Consider the following 27,040-nt stretch of genomic DNA (forward strand, 5'->3'; position numbering starts at 1 on the left):
ATTTTTTAAAGAGAAAGAATGAAGGTCACATATAATATCATGAAGGGTCCGTCCATGAGGAAGATATAATAGATGTAAATACATAATAAACATGTATGTACCCCACATCAGAGTACCTAAATGCATAAAGCAAACAATGGCAGATCTAAGAGGAAAGTAGACAGCAATCGAGCAAAGTAAAAGACTTCAGAATCCCACTTCCAGCGGCAGGTAGAAGGACCAGAGAGAAAATGATGAAGTGGACTTGAATATAGCCAGTGGACCCAGCCAAACTACATCCTTAACTACAGTAGGGTGAAATTTAAAATCGAGATCAGCAGGAAAATGAGAAAATTCATAAATATGTGGAAATTAGTACATAGAAGTATTGATGAGAAATTGGAATCCTTTTACACTATTCATGGGAATGAACAGTGTTGTCACAGCTGAGTGTGGTGGCTTACACCTGTAGTCCCAGCATTTGGGAGGCTGAGGCAGGAGGATTATGAGTTCCAGGCAAGCTCGGAGAAAACAGCAAGACTCTGTCTAAAATAAACAAACAAAAAATCAAAACCATATAATTAAAAAACATATGAAGTATGTGGATCCTAGCTACAGATGACTGGGCTTCTGCGTGAGAATGAAAATACTTAGTAGCAGAGGCCAGTAAGTTGAAAAGGAGACATAAAGGGTGGAGAAAGGAAGGGAGGAGGATACTTAATAGGTTGATATTGTATATATGTAATTACAATGATTGTAATGGGGAGGTAATATGATTGAGAATGGAATTTCAAACGGGAAAGTGTGGGGGTGGGGAGGGAGGGAATTACCATGGGATATATTTTATAATCATGGAAAATGTTAATAAAAATTAAAAAAAAAACATATGAAGGACCCCCAGAAACTGAAAGACAGAGCTATTATATGAACCAGCAATCCTATTTCTGCTATCTATCCAAAAATTTGATATCACGATTCCAGATATATGAGTGCAAAAAACACATGTGTTTATTGCAGCACTATGTTAAAAGAAACTCTCCTGATCCTTGAGTTAACAAGATAATAACAAGGCAAATAGTTACATGGTTGATAAATAGATAATGGAGAAACAGAACATCAATGATAGATAAATAGATAGATGAACAGATAGAACAAACTAAAATGCATTCTTCAAATAAAGAAAAATCCTGTAGTAAGTGACAGCATGGATGGGCCATAAAAGGCATGCCATGAGACATAAGCCAGCCACAGAAACAAACACTGTATGATTTCAATGACATGAGGCTTCTAAAATTAGTGAAAAGTCATGAAACAAAACATAGAGTAGTGGCTCCCAGGGCTGAGTGGAATTGTTAGTATATATATGATTGCAGTTATATAAAATGAGTGTTTAGAGAACCTCTATAAACACTGTGCTTATAGAAAATACTGTGTTGTACACTTAAAAGTCTGTGAGTAGATCTAGTGCCAAGTCTCCTTATCAAAATAAAATAGAAGACAACAAGCACGTGGTGTCTGCTACAGTGAAGTGAAGAGGCCGATTGTTCACGAATGCTGCCGCTTCCAATCTCCAAATGGTTCTGGATATCTTTACTGTCTACCTGACACTAGTAGCCTTGCTTTAACCCCAGTGTTTCATCTAGCCGCACAGGAAGTCTGCTTTCTAACTCAGCCCAGATCTCTTCTGTCTCATTGATCAACTTCCTGGTCAGGTCTCTGTTGCTTACACTGTGACAGAATAATGTCCCCATCCCATCAGAGAGTAAGTGTGAGTGCTACATCCTCAACCACTTGGTCGTTACTGATGTGACCCACTGCCACGTGCCTCTAGTTCACGTTCAGTGTCCACATCCATTGTAGCTCAGCCCAGCAGCTTGGTGGGGCACTAGAGATGAGAACGTGGACTTCTTCAACATGCCTGTGATCACAAATATCACCTCAAAGTCACCATAGTTCTAACTCTATCTCCCAGGAGGTGTTCTTAATTGATGATTTAGTTATCTAATTAAATATCTCAGATATAACCAACTTCAGGGGAGAGTCATTTACAGAAGGTCAAATCCTTGATCTGCTGAGCCCCATATGTTTGGCCGAACACACAAGAAGATATAGCAGAGGAAAGGCTTCATCTCATTTCAGAGAGAAAGAAACCAGGAAAAATATATCCCTAGTCACCAACTTTGGCCAGGTGTGGTGGCACATGCCTTTACTGCCAGCATCACTGTGAGTTTGAGGCCAGCCTGAGACTACAGAGTGAATTCCAGCCTGGGCTAGAGTGAAACTCTACCTTGAAAACAAAAACAAAAACAAAAACAAAAAAAACCCACTAACTTCCTCTAGCTAAGTTCTGTCTCCTAAAGTTCCCACAACCTCTCAAAGTAAAGCCACCAGCTGGGGACCAAGTGTGAGAAGTATGAGCCTGTGAGGAACATTTCAGATTCAAATCATAATGGGGTCCCTTAAAACTAATAAGGTTATTTTGCATTTGCAGACCCAGGTAGTAAAATATTTACGTACATCCAGATAATGTCTGCACCTCTAAATCCATATTTTACACATTAGATGCCAGAAAGCTCTCAGTGACAAAGTATTATACGTGAGAACCTTTAACTGCTGTGCCATCTTCCCAGCACCTCAAAGTATTATATTAATTACATTTCCAGTTCTCAATGAGGTGAGAAAATCAATTCATAAAGCTTGAAACAAAATTCACCTTAGCCTCACTGATTAAATTCCCTTTTGAATATAGGATTTGATGTCTGTATTACCAAGACAAATGTAGATAATGACTAGAAGCTGAGAAATGTTAATTTCCAGGCCACAGAGTCTTGAGCTTCCTTAACAACACTCGCTATCACAAACTTCACTTAAGGCTACCAGTAGGTCAGGCGCACAAGGCAACTACAGCTCAAGGGTCTTCAGCAGTACGTGGCAAGTCCTAGCTTTGGAAAATTCTTCCTCTATTTGCTAAAGATCTGCCTCAGAGAGTGAGGAAGGCTGAAGCCCTGAGGCAGCTTGTACTCAGGGAGAGGTAGACTACCTTTCCATAATGACATTTTAAGCTGGAGTATTAGATATTGTCTTTGCATAGAAGAAATGAGTAAACTGAGGTTGCAAAAAGTCACCTTAGGGCTGGAGAGATGGCTTAGTGGTTAAGCGCTTGCCTGTGAAGCCTAAGGACCCCAGTTCGAGGCTCAGTTCCCCAGGTCCCACGTTAACCAGATGCACAAGGGGGCGCACGCGTCTGGAGTTCGTTTGCATAGGCTGGAAGCCCTGGCGCGCCCATTCTCTCTCCCTCTATCTGTCTTTCTCTCTGTGTCTGTTGCTCTCAAATAAATAAATAAATTTTTTTTTAAAAAAAGTCACCTCACTAGGATCAAACATCTGTTTTTGAATACTTTGAAGAAAAATCAAAACAGGAAGCCAGTAATATTAGGATGAGGTCTGGGAACTTTGGAGATAAGAAAGTCAAGAGACAAGGGAAGCAAAAGACAGGAAGTCAAGGCAGTAAGGAATACAAGCCCTGTAGTTAGCCCTCTGGCTGTGATCTTGGATACTCAAGCCTTGTCTGCTCTTATTTTATTGAATTTTATGAAGGCCAGCACAGTGTCATGATACAGATGATAATAAAAGTAAAAACAATAACACTACAATAACTTAAAACTATGTAATATTCTGACAGCAATCTCATTAGGGAGAAAATGACCATTTTGTGGGTAAAGAGACTGGAGTACCAAAGGACAGATGAACTAGCCTGGCATGGTGGAGACAAGTTTCTATGCCATTTGGTTTGAGACCTAGAGATATCCTAAGGTTCGGAGGGTCAAGTGGAATTCGAGTGGATCCTGGATCTACACAAGTTACCCAGGATTCTCTCCTCCTGAGCCAGAACCACCTGGCTGAGACTCAGAACCCAGTTCTGCTAAGTGTCAAGTTTGAGATGGTGTGGCCATGCCACACTGACTATGCCCAATCTTGTCTGAGCTCAGAAACTAAACAGGGTCAAGACTGGCTAGCACTTGGGTGGGAGATGATACCCATAACAGATTTCCATCAGTCAGAAGTTATATTCAAATATGGAACCAATAAAAATAAGCAAAGGAGGATCTGGAGAGTTAGCTCAGCAGTTAAGGTGTCTGCCTGCAACACCTAATGACCCAGGTTTGATTTCCCCAGTACCCATGTACCCAGATGCACAAAATGGTGCATGCATCTGGAGTTTGTCTGCAGTGGCTAGTGGCTCTGAAGCATCCATTCTCTTTTACTCTTTCTCGTTCTTCCTCCTTCTTTTTCTCCTTCCCTTTTTCTCTCCTCCCTCTCTCTCCTTGCAAATAAATAAATAACATTGTAAGAACTAAATAAAAGAAAAGAGAAGCATGCTTTTAAACATAGGTAAGAGGAGCTAACCAGAACAAAAACCCTTACTACTAATGATGTGCGGACAATGCAGGTAAAGTTGGGAAGGACTTGAGAGGGCACCTGGGAGGCAACACAGACCATCAATCCTCAAAACCCACAGGAAAGTTGCCTCACCTGGGATGGTTAGACTGGCTGTCTTTACCATTTGCACAGAGTCAGGTGTAAAGGACTTACTCATTTTGTTGATGTTCGGTACTAAGGCACTCCATGTGTCTAAGTATTCAGCTCGAAAGCCATCCATGGAAAACAAGATCACTGGTGGCAGGTCAAACCTGAAATTCAACACAGCAAACATCATCCATGCTTTTGGTACCACTGACGATTCTCTACTGTATGAAATGTGTTTTAAAAATGCAACCAGAAAAGGGCTCGTGGTCAATGAAGCACAGCTCAATCCTAACGATCTTGGGCATGGAATTTAGAAATGAGTTGGTGAGATGTTTTATTATTCTAGTTTCATTTTGAGACTTTGCGCTCAGCGCTCAGGATGTGAACATGTACCAACAAAACATGTAAATCTCTTTCTAGAGCGGCATTTGAAATTAAATAAGCAAAGGTAATTTGGAAGTTGTAGCCAGAGACTGTCTTTTGTAATTTATCTTTATTTTTTCACTTTCTGAGTTGTGCTTGTATGAGACATGTGTATGTGTCACAGACGCATGCCTTCATAGGTTTCTCTGACCACACTGCTGTGTGCTCATCACTGAGTTTAAGAATCTGAACATGCCGGGCATGGTGGCACACGCCTTTAATCCCAGTCGGGAGGCAGAGGTAAGAGAATCGCTGTGAGTTCGAGGCCACCCTGAGACTACGTAGTGAATTCCAGGTCAGCCGGGGCTACAGTAAGACCCTACCTCAAAAAAATTAAAGGCTGAGGCTGAGGTAGGAGGATCACCTTGAGTTTGAGGCCAGCCTGGGCTACAGCATTAGTTCCAGGTAAGCCTGGGCTAGTTTGAGACTCTGCCTCAAAATAAATAAATACATAAATAAATAAATAAAACTGAACATCACCAGTATCCTAGAGGCTGCCCCTGGTTCTTCCCTCTGGCCATGGATTCTGCAAACCTCATGCAAAAAGAGTAACATCGTTCCTTTTTTATGGGCAGTTTTGCCTACTTTGGTACTGAAGTTTATATACAAATGGACTCACATGGAAGGAATTTGTGAAATGTGGTTTCTTTACTTGGCCTTGTATTTGAGATGAATCCATATTGATACATAAAATTATAAACCATTCCTTGTCACATCTGTCTAGTACTCCAGTGCATGAATTAATATCAACCTCATCATTCTGTCACTGACAGCCACTGGGTAAATTTCACTTTGGGGCTGTCATGAAGAGCAACTCTGAACACAGTAGATCTGTTTGCATTTCCAAATATAGTACATGCAAATGAGTGTGCAAAAGCAATTTTCACCTCTGTACTCAAGCAGTTGCATACCTGAATTTATTGAGCCAAAGTATACTTTCCCAAGGAATTTGGTTAGACTAAGTTCTTTAAAATTCTGGTTAAGGTACCCAAGTAGGATTGTAAAACTAATCCTAAATTTTGATGCCAGGTAAAAAGAAGAAAAGGATTTCTCTTTCCTAAACCTACTTGAACAAAGTTCAAAAAAGGGCTGGCGACATGGCTCAATTGTTAAAACATTTGCCTATGAAGTCTAATGACCTGGGTTTGATTCCTCAATACCCATGTAAGCCAGACTCACAAAGTGGTGTGTACATCTGGAGTTCATTTGCAATAGCAAAAGGCCCTGGTGTATCCATTTTCTCTCTCTCTCTCTCTCTCTCTCTCTCCCTCTCCCTCTCTTTGCCTGTCTCTCTCTCTCTCTCTCTCTCTCTCTCTCTCTCTCTCTCTCTCTCTCTCTCTCTCTCTCTCTCTCTGTGTGTGTGTGTGTGTGTCTGCTTGCAAATGAATAAATTCAAAAGTTCTTTTTTTAAAAAACTCCAAGGAAATGCCAACACTGCCATCAATTTCCTACTGTAAAGAAAACTGTGAACAGAACGAACAGAACTGCAGACTGTGTTTGGCTTCTTAGAATGTTATTTACTATACAGAAATATGTAACAAACATCTGAGAAAGACACTGTGTGAGACAGAGCCATGAAGGAGTGATGGTCTCTATGTAGAGGATGAAGTTGAAGTTGAGAAGAAAGCAGGAGTCATTAGGGATGGACGTGAGGAGAACGTGCTGGTCTAGCACATGGAACGATGTCAGACTTGGTCTTTGCAGGGGGCAAAAAGCCTTCCAGGAGGTGTGCTCCTGAAGAACCAATAAAAACAGTGTGCAGCCGGGCGTGGTGGCACACGCCTTTAATCCCAGCACTCGGGAGGCAGAGGTAGGAGGATTGCCATGAGTTCGAGGCCACCCTGAGACTACATAGGGAATTCCAGGTCAACCTGGGCTAGAGTGAGAGAGCCCCTACCTCGAAAACCAACAAACAAACAGTGTGAAAAGAGAATGAGGCTAATGCTTTAGTTAAAAGGGTGCAAAAGTTCACTTCAGAGATCAGGTACCTGCAATACCATGTATGAGTCTCAAGAATAGAGTTAGGCAGCTGCTTACAGATTTCCCCTGCTAAGCCTGCCTTGTTTTCTGAGCTCCAACTCCAAAAACATCACCTTCTCAAAGTAAATGGCACTTAGCTGGACATGTGGCTAAAAGTGGTCTTTGTTTCAGGCAGCTGGATGCAAGATCCAGGATAGAAGATTAAACATAAAACTTATCATAAAAATAAAAATGCAAATTTCTTACACACAAAAATAAATAAATAAACAAAAGAAAGAAAGAAGCTATCTATTCTGATATATGTATATTAACATAAATTGATTAAAATGTTATATTCATAAATAGGCCATCAATGCCCAGAAAGCCAAGCACCACATGTTCTCCCTCATATGTGGATCCTAGCTACAGATGACTGGGCTTCTGCGTGAGAATGAAAATACTTAGTAGCAGAGGCCAGTAAGTTAAAAAGGAGACATAAAGGGTAGAGAAAGGAAGGGAGGAGGATACTTAATAGGTTGATATTGTATATATGTAATTACAATGATTGTAATGGGGAGGTAATATGATGGAGAATGGAATTTCAAATGGGAAAGTGTGGGGGTGGGGAGGGAGGGAATTACCATGGGATATATTTTATAATCATGGAAAATGCTAATAAAAATTTAAAAAAAAGACATAAATAGGCCATCAAGAAAGCCTTGAAGTTTAAAGAAAAAGTCTACCATGTATAGGACTGTTGCAGTCATGTTCATGTTGCTGGCAGAAATTACCCAACCAAAAACAGCTTGTGGGTGGGGGGGGGAGGTATATTTTGGCTTACAGGCTTAAGGGGGAAGATCTATGATGGCAAGGAAAATGATGGCATGAGCAGAGGGTGGACATCAACCCCTGGCCAACATAAGGTAGACAACAGCAACAGGAGAGTGTGCCAAACACTGGCATGGGAAAGCTGGCTATAACACCCATAATCCCACCCCCAACAATACACTGCCTCCAGGGGGAGATAATGCCTAAATCTCCATTCTCTGGGAACCTAGCATTCAGAACACCTAAGTTTGTGGGGGGCACCTGAATCAAGCCACCACAAGGACCAAGCTAGAATCCAAAGATCTGGTACATTTCTTTCTTCCTGGTCTTCCTGGCTCTTCAAGCTCACCAACACGAACTTCAGGAGACATTTTATCTTATGATACTGTGGCCCTCCTATGGCTAAAATACTCTTACTTCCTTAAGCTATGTAAGTAATGTCTCAAGCCACTAAATTTTTATGCGTTTGCTCATTTTATTTATTTATTTATTTGAGAGTGAGAGAAAGAGAGAATGGGCACTCCAGAGCCTCCAGCCACTGCCAACAAACTTCAGATGCATGTGCCCTCTTGTGCATCTGGCTTGCGTGGGTCCTAGAGAGTCAAACCTGGGTCCTTTGACTTTGCAGGCAAATGCCTTAATCACTACATCGTCTCTCCAACCAGTGTTTGTTTATTTTCTTGGTAGGATCTCACTCTAGCCCAGGTTGATCTAGAACTCACTCTGTAGTCCCAATCCGGCGTTAAACTCATAGCAATACTACTATGTCAACTTCCTGAGCGCTGTGACTAAAGGTGTGCAACACCACCATGCCTGTCACTGGCCACTAAAATTATTATAGAATATTTCTACTACTGGGCAGAAGCAGCATTCAGGACCACATGGAGAAAGAGTGTAGAGGCAGGAATGATCCCCTCAGAATCTACAGGAAGTTGCTGGTGGCAGATGTTCAATTATGTCGTTACTACCACTATCACTGCTGTCCTCAGCAACTTTTCTGCACTTGTCTTGCTTTAGGGTTTCCAAAATCAGTCCTGTGTTCTCACCATTCCATTATTCCAGCCCTCACATCCTCGGTGGATCAGTGATTCTCCAGTCTGGGCCAGATCGTCTAAGTAATTATTTAGGCTCAGTCATCTAAGTTTATTAGAGCTTTGTGGTGTTTTTGTTGTGTTTTTTTTTTTTTTTGTGTGTGTGTGTGTGTGTGTGTGTGTGTGTGCTTTTGTTTTGGCTTATTTGTTTAGCACAGGGTTTCACATAGCCCACTCTGGCCTCTAACTTGCTATGTAGTTGAGAGTGACTTGAATGTCTGATCTTCCTGCCCTCCAAATCCCAAGTATTGAAATTAAAGACTGGCCCATCATAGCCAGTTTCTATGGCACTGGGGATTGGATTTAGGGTCTAGTGCATGCCTGGCAGGCACTGTACCAACTGATCTGCATCCCTCAGGTGGCTAAGGCTCTTTAAAGGACCTCCCTGAAAACCCTCTTGCTTGCTAGTGACATCTCCTCCCAGTTATCAGCAGAGCAGGGAATCTTGGGGTCACAAACAATCCTTCCCATCACACTGCCCCTTCCCTCACACTTCTGCTCAGCTGCCCAGTGTGGCAAGCTCAGACCATGGTTGCACAAGCACCACAGAGAGATCTGCTGCTAGGACGTTGCTGCCTCCAGCCATCCGGAGCACTGTAACCTGAGGCACTTGGTGCTTCCATTGCATTAAGTGCATTTCCTCATAAGGGCATGGAGGTAAGAAGGCTTATCTCAGAGGACCTGTATACACATATCATTTAAGATGACTTGTGTAAGTCATATGTCCATCTACATACTGGTATATAATAAGAATAATGGAGGGCTGGAGGGATGGCTTAGTGGTTAAGGCATTTGCCTGCAAAACCAAAGGACCCAGGTTCGATTACTCGGGACCCACGTTAGCCAGATGCACAAGGAGGCACATGTGTCTGGAGTTGGTCTGCAGTGGCTAGAGGCCCTGACACACACATTCTCTCTCACTCTCTCTCTTTCTCTCTTCTTCCCTCCCTCTCCTCCTTTATCTCATTTTCTCAAATAAATAAAAATAAAAATATTTTAAAATATTTTTAAAAGGAAAAATGTCACCATGAAACCAATTACTTTGGTTGCTAGCTTAAAATGAATTTTAAAAAAACTCATTCAAAACCTACTATCTGGGCTCAAGAGATGGCTTAGTGGTTAAGGCACTTACCTATAAAGCCAAAGGCCCCAGGTTCGATTCCCCAGGACCCACGTTAGCCAGATGCACGAGGTGGCACATGTATCTGGAGTTCATTTGCAATGGCTGGAGACCTCGGGGCACCCATTCTCTCTCACTCTCTCTCCATATGTTTCTATCAGCCTCTCTCTCTCTCAAATGGATAAATAAATAAAAATAACATTTTAAAAAACCCTGCTATGGGTCTAATGCAGAAGAGGTGGCAGAAAGAATGTAAGAGCCAAAGGAAGGGCAGGACTCCTTACAACGTGCTCCCTCCAGACATAAAATGGCCTGGATATCCATGACCTCACAGGGCCTGACACTACCTACACAAGACCATCGTAAGAGAAGGAAAAGATCATGACATCCAAATAAAAGGGAGACTGATTGAGATGGGGAGGAGATATGATGGAGAATGGAATTTCAAAGGGGAAAGTGGGGGTCGGGAAGGGAGGGTATTACCATGGGATATTTTTTATAATCATGGAAAACGTTAATAAAAATTGAGACAAAAAGAAAAATAAATTAATTTTTAAAAAACCCTGCTATCCATTTTTTCGAGTATAGGTCATGCAGGACAACTAAAGCTAGACTACTGTTTTGTTTTATTTCACTTTATTGAGGCTTTTTGTTTGTTTACTTTAGTCTTCTTTTCTGTCATGCTTGGAATCAAATCAAGGGCCTCCCACATGCAAGGGAAGCACTCTTACCACCAACAGGGCTGAATCCCCAACCTTACTATTTTATGTTATAGGAAACATCTTCCCTCTTAGTAGAACAATTAAGTATCACACAGAGTCTTCTGAATTTGGCAGTGCTTGTACTATTCCAATTTTATACATGAAGCCTAGAGAAATGGCTAGTGCAAAGTCCCACAGGTTAAAACAGGGCTCAGAACAAGAATTAAGTCCAAATGGATTAAAGACCTTAAGATCAGACCTGAAACTCTGAAACTGCTAGAGGAAAAAGTAGGGGAAACCCTTCAACATATTGGTCTTGGCAAAGACTTTCTGAATACAACCCCAATTGCTCAGGCAATAAAACCACAGATTAATCACTGGGACCTCATGAAATCACAAAGATTTTGCACTGCAAAGGACACAGTGAAAAAAGCAAAGAGGCAACCTACAGAATGGGAAAAAATCTTGGCCAGCTATATATCTGATAAAGGATTAATATCTAAGATATACAAAGAACTCAAAAAGTTAAATAATAAGGAATCAAACAAGCCAATCAAAAAATGGGCTACGGAGCTAAATAGAGCATTCTCAAAGGAAGAAATACGAATGGCATATAAGCATCTAAAAAAATGTTCTACGTCACTAGTCATCAGGGAAATGCAGATTAAAACTACATTGAGATTCCATCTCACTCCTGTCAGATTGGCCACCATCATGAAAACAAATGATCATAACTGTTGTCAGGGATGTGGAAAAAGAGGAACCCTTCTATACTGCTGGTGGGAATGTAATCTGGTCCAGCCATTGTGGAAATCATTGTGGAGGTTCCTAAAACAGCTAAAGATTGATCTACCATATGATCCAGCTATAGCACTCCTAGGCATGTATCCTAAGGACTCATCTCATTTCCTTAGAAGTACGTGCTCAACCATGTTTATCGCTGCTCAATTTATAATAGCTGGGAAATGGAACCAGCCTAGATGTCCCTCAACTGATGAGTGAATAATGAAGATGTGGCACATTTATACAATGGAGTTCTACTCAGCGGTAAAGAAAAATGAAGTTATAAAATTTGCAGAGAAATGGATGGAATTGGAAAGGGTTATACTAAGTGAGGTAACCCAGGCCCAGAAAGCCAAGCACCACATGTTCTCCCTCATATGTGGATCCTAGCTACAGATGATTGGGCTTTAGTGTGAGAAGGAAAATACTTAGTAGCAGAGGCCAGTAAGTTAAAAAGGAGATATAAAGGGAAGAGAAAGGAAGGGAGGAGGGTGCTTAATAGGTTGGTATTGTATATATGTAAGTACAATGATTGAGATGGGGAGGTAATATGATGGAGAATGGAATTTCAAAGGGGAAAGTGCAATGGAGGGTGAGGGAGGGTATTACCATGGGATACGTTTTATAATCATGGAAAATGTTAATAAAAATTGTGAAAATAAAAATAAATAAATAAACAAGATTTACCCTTAAAAAAATAAATAAAAGGTATAGGGCTGAAGACATTGCCTAGTGGCTAAGGTGCATGCTTGCAAAGCCTAAGGACCCAGGTTCTATTCTCCAGGTCCCGCGTCAACCAGATGCACATGGTTTGTCTGCAGTGGCTAGAGGTCCTGGCATGCCCATTTTCACTGTCTCTCTATCTTTCTCTCTCTCTCAATCAAATAAATAAATAAATAAATAAATCTTTAAAAAGAAAAAGATATGCATTGTTTACAAAATGAAAGTTGTGATAATTAAAAAAAAAAAAAAACAGGGCTCAGAACTGTTTTTTGCTCTAAATTCTTGCTGTTCCACTCTGAAGTTGATGAAGAGGGTGGCTGGATCTAAGGATGGAGCAAATCAAGCAGCATGGTACCAAAATGGACACTCTATCACTCAATGAGAAGAAATTCTCATATGTTTGAAATTTAGTTCTAAGAGCAGAAGGGAGGAAAGGTGGAGGTTAATCAGTTACCACAGGTCAAAACCAAACCAAACGAAAGACTTTGTTCTTTCTCTGCTCCAGTGAACCTTTTCAAACTGTGACCTACTGTTACTGCTAGAAGTTGTGGGATCTTATCCCAAGACCTGGCCTTCTTTTCCAGTTAGTGTCCCACAGTTCATCTCTTTTATTTCCAAGACCTCTTAGCATTGGCTAGGAAATCAGTGGGTGAACATTTTTCTGCTCTCTGACTTCCTCATGGTAGGAGGTATGATCTGTTTGGTCCTCAAATTTTCTCTTCTCCCCAGAAACTTTCTTCCACTTGAGGACTGGGCACATTTAAAATTTGGTAGATGGTAAATGGTAGATTTGGAAAATTTCTGTGGGAGACATGCATTAAAACTTTCTATTTTCTCTTTCCCTTCCTTGTAAAGCCAATAACAAAATGTAAATAACAAAATGTAAATTCAAGGGCTAAAGAGATGGACTAGCGGTTAAGGGACTTGCCTGCAAAGCCTAATGACCTGGGTTTGATTCCCCAGTACCCAAGTAATGCCAGATGCACAATGTGGCACATACATCTGGAGTTCATTTGCAGGGGCCAGCCTGGAACACTCAGCCTCTTTGTTTGTTTCTCTTCTCTTTACATCTCTGCTTGCAAGTAAATAACTATATATATATATGTTATGTGTAGATCACTGACTTTTGTAGGCATGTTTTGTGTTTTCTCTGCAGAACATTGACTGAGTTTTAAATGCTACTGACCAACGGAATCATCAGGGGAAATACAGATTCTCCCTGGGATTGCTGTGCTGGGGTTGTTCCTGAGGCAATGCCATGGGACACAGACTCAAGCAGCATGCTTAGACCAGGCCTCACACCAGCAGGACTTGTGCAGCAGCGAGTTACCCTACAAGAACTGCAGTGGACCCTGCAAGACTATGATCCAAGCTACTCTAACCTGACGTTGTGAGTGGTTCACACAGAGAAAGAAACCAGAAGCTATTGCTATCACCCCAGCCCCACCCAGAGCCTGGAAACGGCTCTAATCTGGGTCTCTAGGTGGGCTTTACCCATTCCTTCTCATGGGCAGGAGCTCTCTATACTCCCTCCTCTTTCCTTCCTTTAAATTCCAGTAATCTAATAACATCTCTCTAAACCTTAAAACGAACTAATGAAATGAGGCCTGGGGCTGTAGAGTGCTTACCTAGCAGGCAGTGAAGCCCTGCTTTCAGTCCCACCACATAGACCAGGTGGGGTGGCGGCTCACCACTGTAATCCCAGCACGTGGGAGCTGGAGGCAGTAAGGTCGAATGTTTTAGACCTAAGTGGGGTCCTGGGAGGGGGACAGAGGAGGGGAGGAAGAGAGGAGGGAATGGGAGGAAGGCTAATCAAATCTAAAGATGTTATGAATAGGCCATATGGAAACCTACTTCTTTGTTAGCTAATTTAAAGTCTTTATATTTTGGGCTGAAGAGCTGGTTCCGTGGTTTAAAGATGCTTGCTTATAAAGCCTAATGGACTGGGTTTGATTCCCAGTATCCACATAATATGAGATGCACAATGTGGTGCATGTGTGAGATTTCCTGGTCAGTGATAGGAGGCCCTGGTACATCCGTATTCTCTCGTTGTCTCCCTCAAATAAGTAAATAAGTTGTATATATATATATATATATATATATATATATATATATATATATATGGTTGTACTTATATTTATACAAACAAAGACTTTGGAGAGAAATACCATTGAGGGGTGGGCACTGCACCCACAAGCCACAGATTTTTACAGGAAATACCCCAGTGCCTGGAGTAGGTACCTACCAGTGAGTTGTTGCTCAGAAAGATCCCTAAAGCTCCCAAAATTGCCCAAACTCTTGTGTGTTCATCAGAACTAGATGGTAAGACCCTGTTGCTAAAGATACCACATGTTTTGGTTGTAGGACACTGAGAAACCAATGAAGAGCTGAGCTGGAAGCCACCTCCCTTCTGACAAACTGTCACAGTCCTGGAAAGTGCTATTCAATCAGATTGGGGAGGAAAGTCATCAACAGTCTTGAGCACCAGTGGACTCTCACACCATGAACTGGCCAGCCAGGAAGTGCCCACGGGTGCAATGGTGTAATATCTCTTATGGGAGTAACCACTTGCTCTCTGATTGGATTTGGGGCCTGCTTCATGAGAGGGAAATTCATGCCTGTTACTGAAAACTTAGTCATAAGCCCTAGGGTTTGGCTAAATGGATACATTTTGCCCACCAAATTGTCCTCTAAATATTCAGGTTTATTCCCACAGGTGAGTGCTGCTCTCACATTAATTAGGTAGAGAAGCTTCCTTTCTCAGGCGGTGCTGACTACTCAGCCCTTCCATGAACCTCTCTGGCTCCTGTCAGCAGGAAGGGTTTTGTGGAGTCAAGATATAACAGAAGAGGATTGGTTTCAGCAGGAGTGAATTTGGTCTGAAATCCATCCCTGGTTGTAGGACCTTTGGAGTGTCAGTTATTTAATATGACAACCAGTTGTTAAGTCTTATGAGATGTGACTATAATAAGATGAAAGTGCTTTGTAAACAATAAGGCAAGCAAAAGCCTGTTGATGTGGAATCCAGTCTTTTGTTAACTATTCGGCTTTGAAAGTCGAGAGGAGGAGATCCTACCCTGCTTCTCAACTGCAATACCACAAGCCACCCACTGAAAAGGATGAAAACCCAACACCATTTGTGCTCACCCTTCTGGACACTGAGGCTGCTGCAACATGGCACAGTCTTCTGCCACCCATGGGGTTTCTCCTGCAAAGCAGAAGATCACATCCTTAGCCAGCTACAGCACGCGCACCTTTAGACCGCTACAGCATGCACAGACGTGGAATCTTCCCCAAGTGCTTAACTGATGGAGCACAGTAAATTCTGTCTCACGTGGTGACAAGGGCATTGCTTCTAAGGACTTGTAGGGAGATGAGTAATCTGCACCAACTCAATGCTAGGAAGTCGTTCCACTGAGAAAAACAAAGGGGAGTCTGTTAGGTGGAAAAGGGTATTTCTTGTTAATGAGTTTGTTGTGTTCACTTCTCTCAAGGACACTGTTTTCCTTCCCAACTGCAGGGATAATAATAGGTCTCAAAAGCAGAGAGAAAAACAAAAGCGCGAAGAAAAAAATGGCTAGTAGAAAGAGTTGATATCAAATGGGAATATTTAACAAATGCTTAAAATCTTAACCAAAAAAAATTTGCTATAGGAATGTTTCTCTTTTTTAATATTTTATTTATTTATTTGAAAAAGAGAAAGAGAGGCAAATAGAGAGAGAGAATGGGCAGGCCATGGCCTCTAGCCACTGCAAACAAACTCCAGATACATGTGCCCTCTTGTGCATCTGGCTTACGTGGGTTCTAGGGAATCGAACTAGGGTCCTTAGACTTCACAGGCAAACACCTTAACTGTGAAGCTATTTCAGCAGACAGGAATGTTTCTTTATAGTACATTCCAGCTAGTGAGTGAAGTAGAAATGATAGAAGATGCATGTCACCATGTGCAACTCCTAACACTTATAGGAATGATTATTAGTAGCTAATACCTTGAGAGAACACCATCACTACAAAACATACTTTGCAACACATAGGACTTAAATCTCAATGCTCTGGAAAATACATGGATGATAAACTGCTGAAGTCTCAAATCAGTGACACCTAAACTGGAAAACTCTCTATGACGCATGATGCCATCTCTCCAACAAGTGAATTATGAAAGGAAAAACCGAGGAAGCACATACATTAAGATGATTTGAAGCAGATCTGTCAGTTGCAATAAGTAGCATCTATTTGGATTCTGCTTTAATCTTTTAACAATATTATAAGACAAAGGAGAAAATTTTGAACAAAGATTGAATATTTAATGAACATAAATAATTTTTTCTGAACTTTCAGATGCTATTTTTATTTTGTTAGATTCTTATCTTTTTTAGGTACATGCTGAAAATATTACAGATCAATGAAACTCTAGTATTACCTTTGAGAGAACATTTTGAAAGAGAGAAGTGGATAGAAACAAAGAAAAGAAAATCCAAAACTTAGAGGCATGCAAAAGGACTAATGAATAGACTCAGTGCTAATGTCCTTCCCACTGGGCATTAGTGAACAGCCCATCTGTGTATCATGTAACTACTAGGAGCAGGTGTCTTTGGCTAGGTTCTCCTTATCATTCAACTCAGTCAATATACTCATTAACTAGTAGAAAGCAAATAGCAATGTACAGTAATGAACTCTTATCTGATAGCAAATAAATTGTCTTATAGGAAAGCAAGTAATTCCTGTTCCATAAGAACTTAAAAATTTAGGGCTGGAGGGATGGCTTAGCACTTAAGGCCTGCAAAGCTAAAGAACCCAGGTTTGATTCCCCAGGACCCACGTTAGCCAGATGCACAAGAAGGCACATGCTTCTGGAGTTCGTTTGCAGCATCTGAAGGCCCTTGAATACCCATTCTATCTGTCTCCCCTCTCTCAAATAGAAATAAAAATAAAATATTTTTTAAACTTAAAAATTTAGTGAAATTATTTCAACATTCTTTCAGTTCTTTTCAAAAATATGTTTTTATTTATTTATTTAACAGAGAGAAAGAGAGAGAGAGAGAGAGAATGGGTGTGACAGGGCCTTCAGCCACTGTAAATGGACTCCAGATACATGTGCCACCTTGTGCATCTCGCTAATGTGGATCCTGAGGAATTGAACCTGGGTCCTTTGGCTTTGCAGGCAAGCACCTTAACTAAGCCACTATCAACTGCCTCTGAGCCTCCACACCCCCCCCCCATTCTATATATTTAGCTCTGATTCTCACTGAAAAAGCTTATACTCTAGTTGGTTATCTCACTGAGTTAGTGCACCTTTCACTTGCACACATCACATTTACCTGAAAGTCATGTTATTATTTTTAAAATTATACTTTGTAAACCTGAAATGGGATTAGCCATGAGTTGCTATGTGTTAGAGAGTGATGAAAACAACAAATGGGGGAAGCATATTATTCTCTCTACCTCTACATATGGTAGAAATTAATCACATTTCTTATTTTAAATTTACCAAAATATTAAAACAACTAGCTGTTTTCTTGTACAAAAATGATTCAAATACTCCTCAAATTACTTGCTAATGCTATAATTTTGACCAAAAAAAAAAAAAACACAAAAATCACAACTGATTGGTAAGCTACCTACACCTAAACTCAGACATAACACAGGCAGGACTTGTTTGCACAAAAAAAAAAAAAAAAAAAAAAAAAAAAAAACTGGATGGGAACTTTTCCCTTTTCTGACTTGCCAGAGCAATAATTCCTATTTAACTTGAACATAGGTCTTAATTTTGTGGGGGGATTTAAAGCCCTTGTCAGGTCTGGACAGATGGTTCAGTGGCTAAGGCACTTGCTTGCAAAGCCTAATGACCCGACTTTGATTCTCCAGTGCTCATGTAGAGCCAGATACACATGGTGAAGCATGCTTCTGGAGTTTGTTTGCAGTAGCAGAAGGCCCTGGCATGACCATTCTTTCTGTGTCTGTATGTCTGTTTCTCTTTCTCTGCTTGCAAAACAATAAATAAAATATTCTAAAATACTCTTTTTTCAGGCTGAAGAGATGGCTCAATGGTTAAGGGTGCTTGCTTGCAAAGTTTAACAACCCCAGTACCCACATAAAACCAGATATACAAAATGGTACAAAAATTTGGAATTAATTTGCAATGATAAGACATCCTGACAAGCTCATTCTCTCTTTCTCTGCCTTTCTCCCTCTCCTCTCTCTAGTAAATAAATATTTTTTTTAATGAACATTTTAAAGGCAATATTTAGTTCCATTGAATGCGGTGTTATAAGAACAAGGGCTAGGTTGTGTAAAGCAGCTTCATGTTTGTAAATCCACAGACTTTTCTTTTAAAAGTGAGCTGGTACAATCAGAAGTCAAGTACTTGAATTCTAATCTTGAATCTGCATTAGCTTAGGATACAGGTGCTTCAGCGCAGATGTTGTATATGTATTAGCTAACCTCTTTCCTGATGCTTCAACTTGAGTACATGCCCTTTGTGTCTCAAACCACCACTGGACCAGCATTGGGCTGGGCACGGAACTAAAGCTTTGTTTTCTGTCTATGTGATAGATTCCCTTCCTCCTTAGTGTGAGCCATGCTGCACTTCACAGTGAACACTCACTCTCTTGTCTTCTGCATAGAGCAGTGACTAAAGATTCTCTGGCTTGTTTTCATCTTTGGCAACCCAAGATAATGCTAGGAAGCTCAGAGGCCATGAGCAAATGTACCAGCATCCTCTGCTCACCTTGGCAAACACTCTTGTAGTCGGTACAGCAGTCTTTCCTCTCCAAGCAGTCCTCTGCACACGAGCAAAGGCTCGACTCCAGTCTGACCTCCCCGCAGCGGAATGAGTTGCATGTCCACATCTGAGCTACAAATGACACACTTCAGTTCTGAGCACTTAAGTCCATGCTACAAATAGCCATTTCATGCATTTCTCCCTGCGTTATTATCATATGGTCAAATTCTTGGTTTATCTGCATTCATAGCTGAAAACATACCACACAAATCCAAAAGTCAGCCATGACTCCTCTTTCTCAACATGAGGAGAAACAAGACTTCCTTGCTTGTACCACTGGCTCACCTCAAAGGTGCACTCTGTGTTCAGAGACACCCTCAACACTTGGTGCAGCTCCCACCCAAGGGCAGAAATTCTGCATGGTAGAGTATCATGGGACGGAATATGGCTTCCCACGGGCAGCCTTCCCCTGTGTATTCTAAGGAGTGCTGCAAGGGAGGAACAGGTTGGGCAGAAGTCACAGAAGCACAGTCTTATCTGAGGCTTAGAGGCAGAAGTGGCAAGTCACCTCTAACCATCCCCCTGGCATTCTCTACATTTTGTACTTAAGGTGTTTAATTTAAGACATCACAAAACACCGTTGTAATCTATGTCATTATGCAACATGCCATTTTCTGTATACAGTTATCCCTCAACCTCAATTAAATGAAGTATGGGCTCCTGTGTTTTACCCTGGAAGGGGGTAAATTATAATATACCTGTGTAGACATTCATAAAAACTGTTGAGTGTTTAATGGTGTTCTCTAATCCCCATATATGTGAATGTGATGGTATTTGGAAATGTGTCCAAATCCCTTGCAGATAATTAAATAAAATGAAGTCATTAGGATAATTCCTAGTACTATGGTTAGTTTTTTGTTTTTTGGTATTTTTTCCTTTTCAGAGGAAGGGCAGGGTCTCACTGGGTATCCTAGGCTGCCTCAAACTCTTGCCTCTAACCTCTTGAGTGCTGAGATTATAGACATAAACCCATTTATAAGGCTTTCATTTTCTTATAAAATGGGAAAATTCAGAATCAGAGCCACACAGAGGAAGGCTATGAGAAGAGACAGAGCTATGTGACAGGGAAGAGTTGGCAGTCGTGGTACTGCTTGCCAAGGATTGTCAACAACCCACCAGAATCTGGGAGAGAGGCACGGAACACCTTCTCCCTTGCTGCCTTCAGAAAGACTCACTCTGCCAACACCTAGACCATGGAATCTAGTCCTCAACACCATGAGAAAAGGGATTTCCAACTTGGAAGCTACCCAGCGTGTGGCACGTCATTAAGGCAGTGCTATAATTTAATATCTACAGCAGCAGGTTACAGTTGAGCATGCAGTAATTGCAGCAAAACTGTCAGGCTGTAAACACGGTCAGAATCCATACTTGATTTCACACAGGTGTCTTCAAAGTCCCAGCAGCAATCCTTTCGACCTTTACATCCCATATCACACCGGCAGTCCTCCAGTCCTCTGTACGACGCGTCAAAGCATTTTTTCCTGCAGCTACCTGTCAAATAAAGGACAGTCACACTTAAACGTTGTCAGTATTTCACACTGAGATCCGGCAAACACATAGAAGTATAGACTAGGACAACTGATGAGTCCGTGATTCAGAGGGACCTACCAGTGTGCTGGGTTAAATGAGGAAGCCTAGATGCATGCAAGCAGTAGATGGGACCACCTTTGTGTGGCAAGGGGGTAGACGACTCCTTGAAGTCTTGGAGAAAGGAGTAGGAGTTGGTGATTTAGTGAAGAAGGCCAAGTTGAAGATCAACAAATAGGTAGCAATGGCTCAGGGATAAAGTTCAAAGGTAAAAATGGACTCGTATGAGGAAGGGTGCCCGTGCCACCCTGAGGAGCTTGAAGCTCACAACCTTTGGTCATGAATAGCCATTAAGAAGTAAGTGAGAGATAGTCTATTACATCTGCATTGCAGACACTCACTCCAGAAAATCAGTGACAGGCACTGGGTAGATCAAAACACTCTGGCCAAGCAGGAGATATTTTTGCTTGGTTTGGTTTGGTTTCCAAGGTAGGGTCTCCCTCTAGCCCAGGCTGGCCTGAAATTCACTATGTAGTCTCAGGGTGGCCTCAAACTTATGGTGATTCTCATACTTCTGCCTCCTGAGTGATCGATTAAAGGTATGTGCCACCATGCCCAGCTCAAGCAGGAGATTTGAACACAAACAAATAAACAAAAAAGATAAGGATTGAAAAGAAGTTAATAGCAGTTAGACACAAGGAAAATACAAATAGGACCTTAAGAAGTTAAGCAATGAATTTCAGAGAAGGTTTATCTAAAAAGTAATGGGGCTGGGGAGATGTCTCAGTGACTAAAGGCACTTGCTTGCAAGGTCTGCTGGCTTGGGTTCAAATGCCCAGTATGCCATATAAACCCAGATGCACAAAGTGGTATATGCATCTGGAGTTCATCTGCAGCACCAAGAAGTTTCTCTCTCTCTCTTTGTAAATATCAGAAAAAAAAGAATAAAGGGAAAAGTAAATCAAGAAAGATTCAACACGTAGTCAGTGTGGTAGCACATGTCAGGCCTTTAATTCCAGCATTCCGGAGGCAGAGGTAGGAATATCAATGTGAGTTCCAGGCCAGTCTGAGACTACAGAGTGAATTCTAGGTCAGCTTGGACTACAACAAGACCCTACCTCAAAAAAATAAAAAATAAAAAAAAGCTGGACTGGAGAAATGGCTCAGTGGTTAAGTCACTTGCTAGGGCCTCATGCCCCAGATATATGAGCCACTTGTGCATCTGGCAGTACATGGATACTGGGGAATTGAACTCTGGCAATCAGGCTTTGCAGGCAAATGACAAATACCATTTTAAAAGAAGTAAAAATACTGAACAGAATGATTCTCACAGTGATAGCTCTCCCAAACTCATCTTACTGTATTTTGACCCCCCCCCCCCGCCAAATATATACAAGAGAGCACTTAAGTGATTGTCAAAGTACAGATAGAAAAGCTGAGTGAGAAGTATGGTGATTCTTGCCCAGTAGTTAAGTTAACAGAATATATAATCATTGAGTAAAAATTTCTTAACTCCCTACCTGGAGTTAAGCAAGTGGCCCTGATTTAAAATCAGTGGAAATAATAAAATATATAAATATATATATTAAAAAAGCAAAGGACTAGAGACATGGCTTAACAGTTAAGGCACTTGCCTGTGAAGCCTAATGACCCATGTTCAACTCTGCAGATCCCACGTTAACCAGACGCACAAAGGTGAGGCAAGTGCAAGGTTGTACAGGCCCACTTGGTGGCACAAGTGTCTGGAGTTCAATTACAGTGGCTAAGGCCCTGAAACACCATTCTCTCTCCTTCTGTCTCTCTCTCTCTAAAATAAAAAATAATAAAATCAAAAATTAGTATATAAAAAATAAAACAGGGCTGGAGAGATGGCTTAACAGTAAGGCACTTGCCTGTAAAGCCTAAGGACTCAGGTCTGATTGTCCGGGTCCTACGTAAGCCAAATGCACAAGGTGGCACATGTGTTCTGGAGATCGTTTGCAGTGGCTAGGGGCCCTGGCATGCCCATTCTCTCCCTCTATCTGCCTTTTTCTCTTTCTCTCTCCTTCCCCTATCTCCTTCAAATAAATAAATAAAATAAATATTTTTTAAAAAAGAAAATTTTAAAAAGAGAAAGAAAGAAGGATGGCATATGAAAACACAAATGTAACATTGACATAATGTGCATAACATCCCTAGAAGAATGTAACCCTTAGTCTTCTTTGGAAGGGAAACATGGCTCCTTCTCAGACAGTGTGGAATGACCATCTTGAAAGAAAAATGGGATTACATTACCTACTCAAAGTTAGGAGCACTTCAACAAAACTCCTTTAATCGCTGCTCATTCTTCTCAGAACCAAAGTCCAAGACCACACTTAGACATATTGACCAGTACAGACTTTACTCCTCTTTATCTGGTTAATCTCATTTTATGATTACTTTCCTCTGGTCTCAGGTTCTAGCTATTATGGTCACTTTGTTAGCCCTTTAATGGAATATTCTAGGCAACTCCTGATTTAGGGTTTTATGTTTTGTTTTCCTTACCTAGAATGTTCTTGAAGTTCCCCTACTTCTCCTTTCTCTCCACCAGCTCTTAACTCAAAGTTACTTCATTCCCACGCTTGTGTGCATACATGCCTAACTCAACATTATTTTATACCCACATTTCTATATCTACACATCAGATTGGCTCCTTTTTGGTTTTATTTAGACCTAAGCACTCTCCCTATCACATATATGGCTTAGTTTTTATTTTCATTATATATTTCATGCTATAAAAGTAAGCTCATAAAAAGATTCTTGTCTGTTTTCTTCATCATTATATCCTGATGAGAATAATGCACAGGTTCAATATTTGAGCAAGTAAAGATATATGTACCCACATGAGAGTAAATTTGTGAAGTGAACACGATAACCAACCCACTACAGATCCCACTCTAAATGACATTAAAATTTCAAGAAAACCCAATTTTGAAAAATTACTTTACCAATGAAGGGTAGGCTAACTAGAATGGACAATAATAAAAAATCTGTTCAGAACTAGGGCTTGGCCTAGCAGATGTGTTACAAGAACAAATAAAGGGGCTGAATATACTAAGTGCCAAAATATTACAAAGGATGAAGAGCCAAAGGGCTGGGGTTAAATGCCAATGCCTTGAGGGAGAGGGAAGGTTGATAAGACTAAGGCGCTCTTAGGAAGGTTGAGCTGAAGGAACAGAAAAGGAATGGGGAGAAAAGCTGGAACAATGAAAAGTTTGTTCAGAGATTGGCATATGCCTTTCGCAATCGATTTACTCAGGTTGGAGGACAAAACAGCTAAGAAATGATGTCCATTTGTGTGCATTACTGCCAACATTCCTTTGTGCTGGTACAGGCGCTACCACTCAGAAACACGATAGACAGATCAGCAAGAGAGGTGAGGAAATGACTCGTGGATAAAGCCCTCTCCGCTCAAGCCTGGGCACCAGACCACATGTGAAAAGTTGAAAACTCAGTTTGCTGACAGCAAGATGTGGGGAAGCTCCAGGGGAATAAAGAAAAATGAGCAAAAAGCTGTCCTCTGACCTCCTCGTGGTACCTGCCCACACTCACACACTCTTAAGAACACGCACACACAAACATGAGTAAAAGAGAAAGGAGTAATTGTCCAGCTACTACTCACCTTTTCCTCTCTATTATGTTCCTGTGTTACACAGGGAAATAGGATGGTAATTCCTAAATAAAAGCATGAGTGGGAAATTGTCAGTTAACCTTCCCACAGGTCTCCCTAGCAAAGAAATGATAACACAATCCCCTGGAGTCAAGAAGAGAGTATTGAATGATCTAACAACAGGTATTATAGTTTACCTTAGTTAAAAAAAAAAAAAAAAAAAAGAAGCCAAAACAGGGCTGGAGAGATGGCTTAGTGGTGAAGGCACTTGCCTACAAAGCCTAAGGACCCATGTTCTACTCTCCAGGTCCCAAGTAAGCCAGACTCACAAGGTGATGCAAGTGTGCACATGCACAAAAGGTGGCACAAGCATCTGGAGTTCAATTTCAGTGGCTGGAAGCCCTGGTGTGCCAACTCTCTTCTCTCTCTCTCATAAAAAATACCAAATCAATCGAAAAAAATTAGAGAAGGTGTTGGGTGTGGTGGTGAGGAATCCTAGCACTCAGGAGGCTGGCGTGGGAGGATCACTTTGAGTTCAAGGTAAGCCTGGACTACAGATTGAGTTCCAAATTAGCCTGAACTTCAGTGAGACCCTGCCTCAAAAAGAAACAAAGTTATAGAGGATGAGTCTGAACGTATTTATCTACAAGCAAATTTTTTGGGTCTTTTGTAGTAGGGTCTCACTCTAGCCGAGGTTGACCTGGAATTCACTAAGTAGTCTCAGAGAGGCCTCAAACTCATGGCAATCCTATCTTTGCCTCCTAAGTGCTGGGATTAAAGATGTACACCATCATGCATGGCTTGTCTTTAAAAAATTATTTTATTTTATATATTTGCAAATGTGTATATGGGTATTCCAGGGTCTCTTGACATTGTAAATGAACACCAGATGCTTGTGCCACTTTCTGAAATGGGAATTTTGAAATTCCTTGCCAACATACCAACAACTTTAGAGTACCCTGGATTCTTGTCTTATAAATTTAAAGAATTAAAATCCATAAACCAGAGGGTAAGGGTTAGAGAGACTTTCTTACATTAAGAGAAGGAAGGAGAAGAAAATGCAGAGAGTCTCTGTCAAGTGCAGGGCAGCAGTGTGCACAGAGCCCATGTGGGAGTAAGGGGTGTCTTGCCTTGTCTCGCACAACAGGCCAAGAGGAAGGAAGCTAACCAGAACCTTGAAGTTTAGGAGCCAAGAGTATCATCAGTAGTCTTAACCCACAGTGGACGCTGGGAACTACACAATCAACTAGCCAAGCAAGGTGCACCCACTGGTCCAATAGTGGCATGGCTGTTATGGGGGTAAACAACTGATCTCTGGTTGGACTTAAGGCCTGCTTCGTGGGAGGGAATTCATGCCTTGTACTGAAAACCTAGTCAAAAGCCTATGGCTAGGAAGGTCATAAGCCCTAAGAGCAAAGCTATTCTTGTTTGGCTAGAAGTGTCATACCCATCAAGTTGCCCTTTAAATGTTTGTGTTTTTTTGGTGTTTTTTTTTTTTCATAGAAAAGTGTTAGTTTCCTTCCTCTTGGCCTGTTGGGCTGATAGCGCTGCTCTCACCTTTGATTAGAGAAACTTCTTGGTTTTCTTTTATCTTCTTGGAGAAGCCTCTTTTTAAAATTTATTTATTTATTTGAGAGAGAAAGAGTGAGAGAATGGGCATTCCAGGGCCTCCTGCCACTGCAAATAAACTCCAGAGGCATGAGCCACCTTCAACATCTGGCTTATGTGGGTCCTGGGGAATCTAACCTGGGTCCTTTGCTTTGCAGGCAAGCACCTTAACCACTAAGCCACCTTTCTAGCCCTTTAAAAAAAATAGGTAGATTTTATAAGTTTGAGAGAAGAAAAGATGAGATAGTATGGAGAGCTCCTGCCCATGAGAAGGCAGGAGGCGGTAAATCCCCATGAAGCTTCTTTTTACAGATGGTGATGACTACCAGGTAGACTCAAAATTCATCAGAAAGCTGAGAATCAGTGACTCTTGAGTGCTCAAGGCTACATGACACATCTGGGTCACTTCCTCCAAGGCTCAGGAAATGTTGTAAAAGAAAGGGCAGAAAGAATGTGAGAACAACAGGATGAGAAAGAGGAGTACTGTGGAAAACTGTCTTCTGGATATGAAATGAGCATGGTATTCGTGAATTCACCATGGCTGTTACCTGTTCAAGCCCTGCACATCATAGAACCCATCAGCATAACATCATGTATGATGGGGAAGGAAGGAAATAAAAACGAACACATTCAAACAGAAGAGGGACTAGTTGGAAAGGAGATGGGGTGGGGGGACAAAAGAAGGTAAGGGGAGGAGATTATGTTAAAAATACATGTATGAAAATTGCCAATAAAAAGTTCCAAAAAGTAGCTGGGTATAGTGGCACACACCCCAGCACTTGGGAGGCAGAGGTAGGAGGATTACTGTGAGTTTGAGGCTATTGGGAGACTCCGTAGTAAATTCTAGGTCAGCCTGGGCTAGAGTGAAACCCTACCTTGAAAACAAAAAAAAAACAAAAAAGTTTCAAAAAGTGCTGGGCATGTGGCACAAGCCTTTAATCCCAGCACTCAGGAAACAGGGGTAGGAGGATCACCATGTGTTTGAGGCCAACCTGAGAATACAGAATGAATTCCAGGTCAGCCTGAGCAAAAGTGAGAACCTACCTCAAAAAAAACAAACAACAACAACAAAAAAAAAAAATGTTTTAAAAAGAGAATTTCTCAATGGCTAAAGAAGAGATGGTGAAATTTCAGGTGGAACAATACTAATCCAGCAGCAAGGTGCAGAGGAGGTGCCGAGGGCTTCAGAAGCCATGAAGGCTTCAGAGGTCAACAGGCTGGACACGGCCATGAGATGTTTACAGTGATACTAGGAGCAGAGTCAGGATGTCTGTGATCAATTACCAAAGTTCTCTGTGGTGGAATGATATGAAAGGGACAGGGGTTTGTGTGCAAGGGTGAAAGGGTGAAGTCCAGACACAC

At 41.3% G+C, this 27,040-nt stretch overlaps 1 protein-coding gene across 1 annotated transcript in view; it reads right to left on the minus strand.

Moving 5' to 3' along the window:
* The window catches only part of Enpp3 (ectonucleotide pyrophosphatase/phosphodiesterase 3), a 135,221-nt gene that overhangs the window by 79,471 nt on the left and 28,710 nt on the right, over positions 1-27,040 (minus strand). Inside the window, exons 4-7 of the mRNA XM_004651200.3 lie at positions 20,284-20,406; positions 18,862-18,987; positions 15,282-15,342; positions 4,573-4,670 (exon numbers count right to left, since the gene is read on the minus strand). Of these exons, the coding sequence (XP_004651257.2) occupies positions 4,573-4,670; positions 15,282-15,342; positions 18,862-18,987; positions 20,284-20,406 (408 nt within the window). The remainder of the gene's footprint in view (positions 1-4,572; positions 4,671-15,281; positions 15,343-18,861; positions 18,988-20,283; positions 20,407-27,040) is intronic.

This window comes from Jaculus jaculus, chromosome 9 (assembly GCF_020740685.1).
Source record: "Jaculus jaculus isolate mJacJac1 chromosome 9, mJacJac1.mat.Y.cur, whole genome shotgun sequence".
Classification (NCBI taxonomy): domain Eukaryota; kingdom Metazoa; phylum Chordata; class Mammalia; order Rodentia; family Dipodidae; genus Jaculus; species Jaculus jaculus.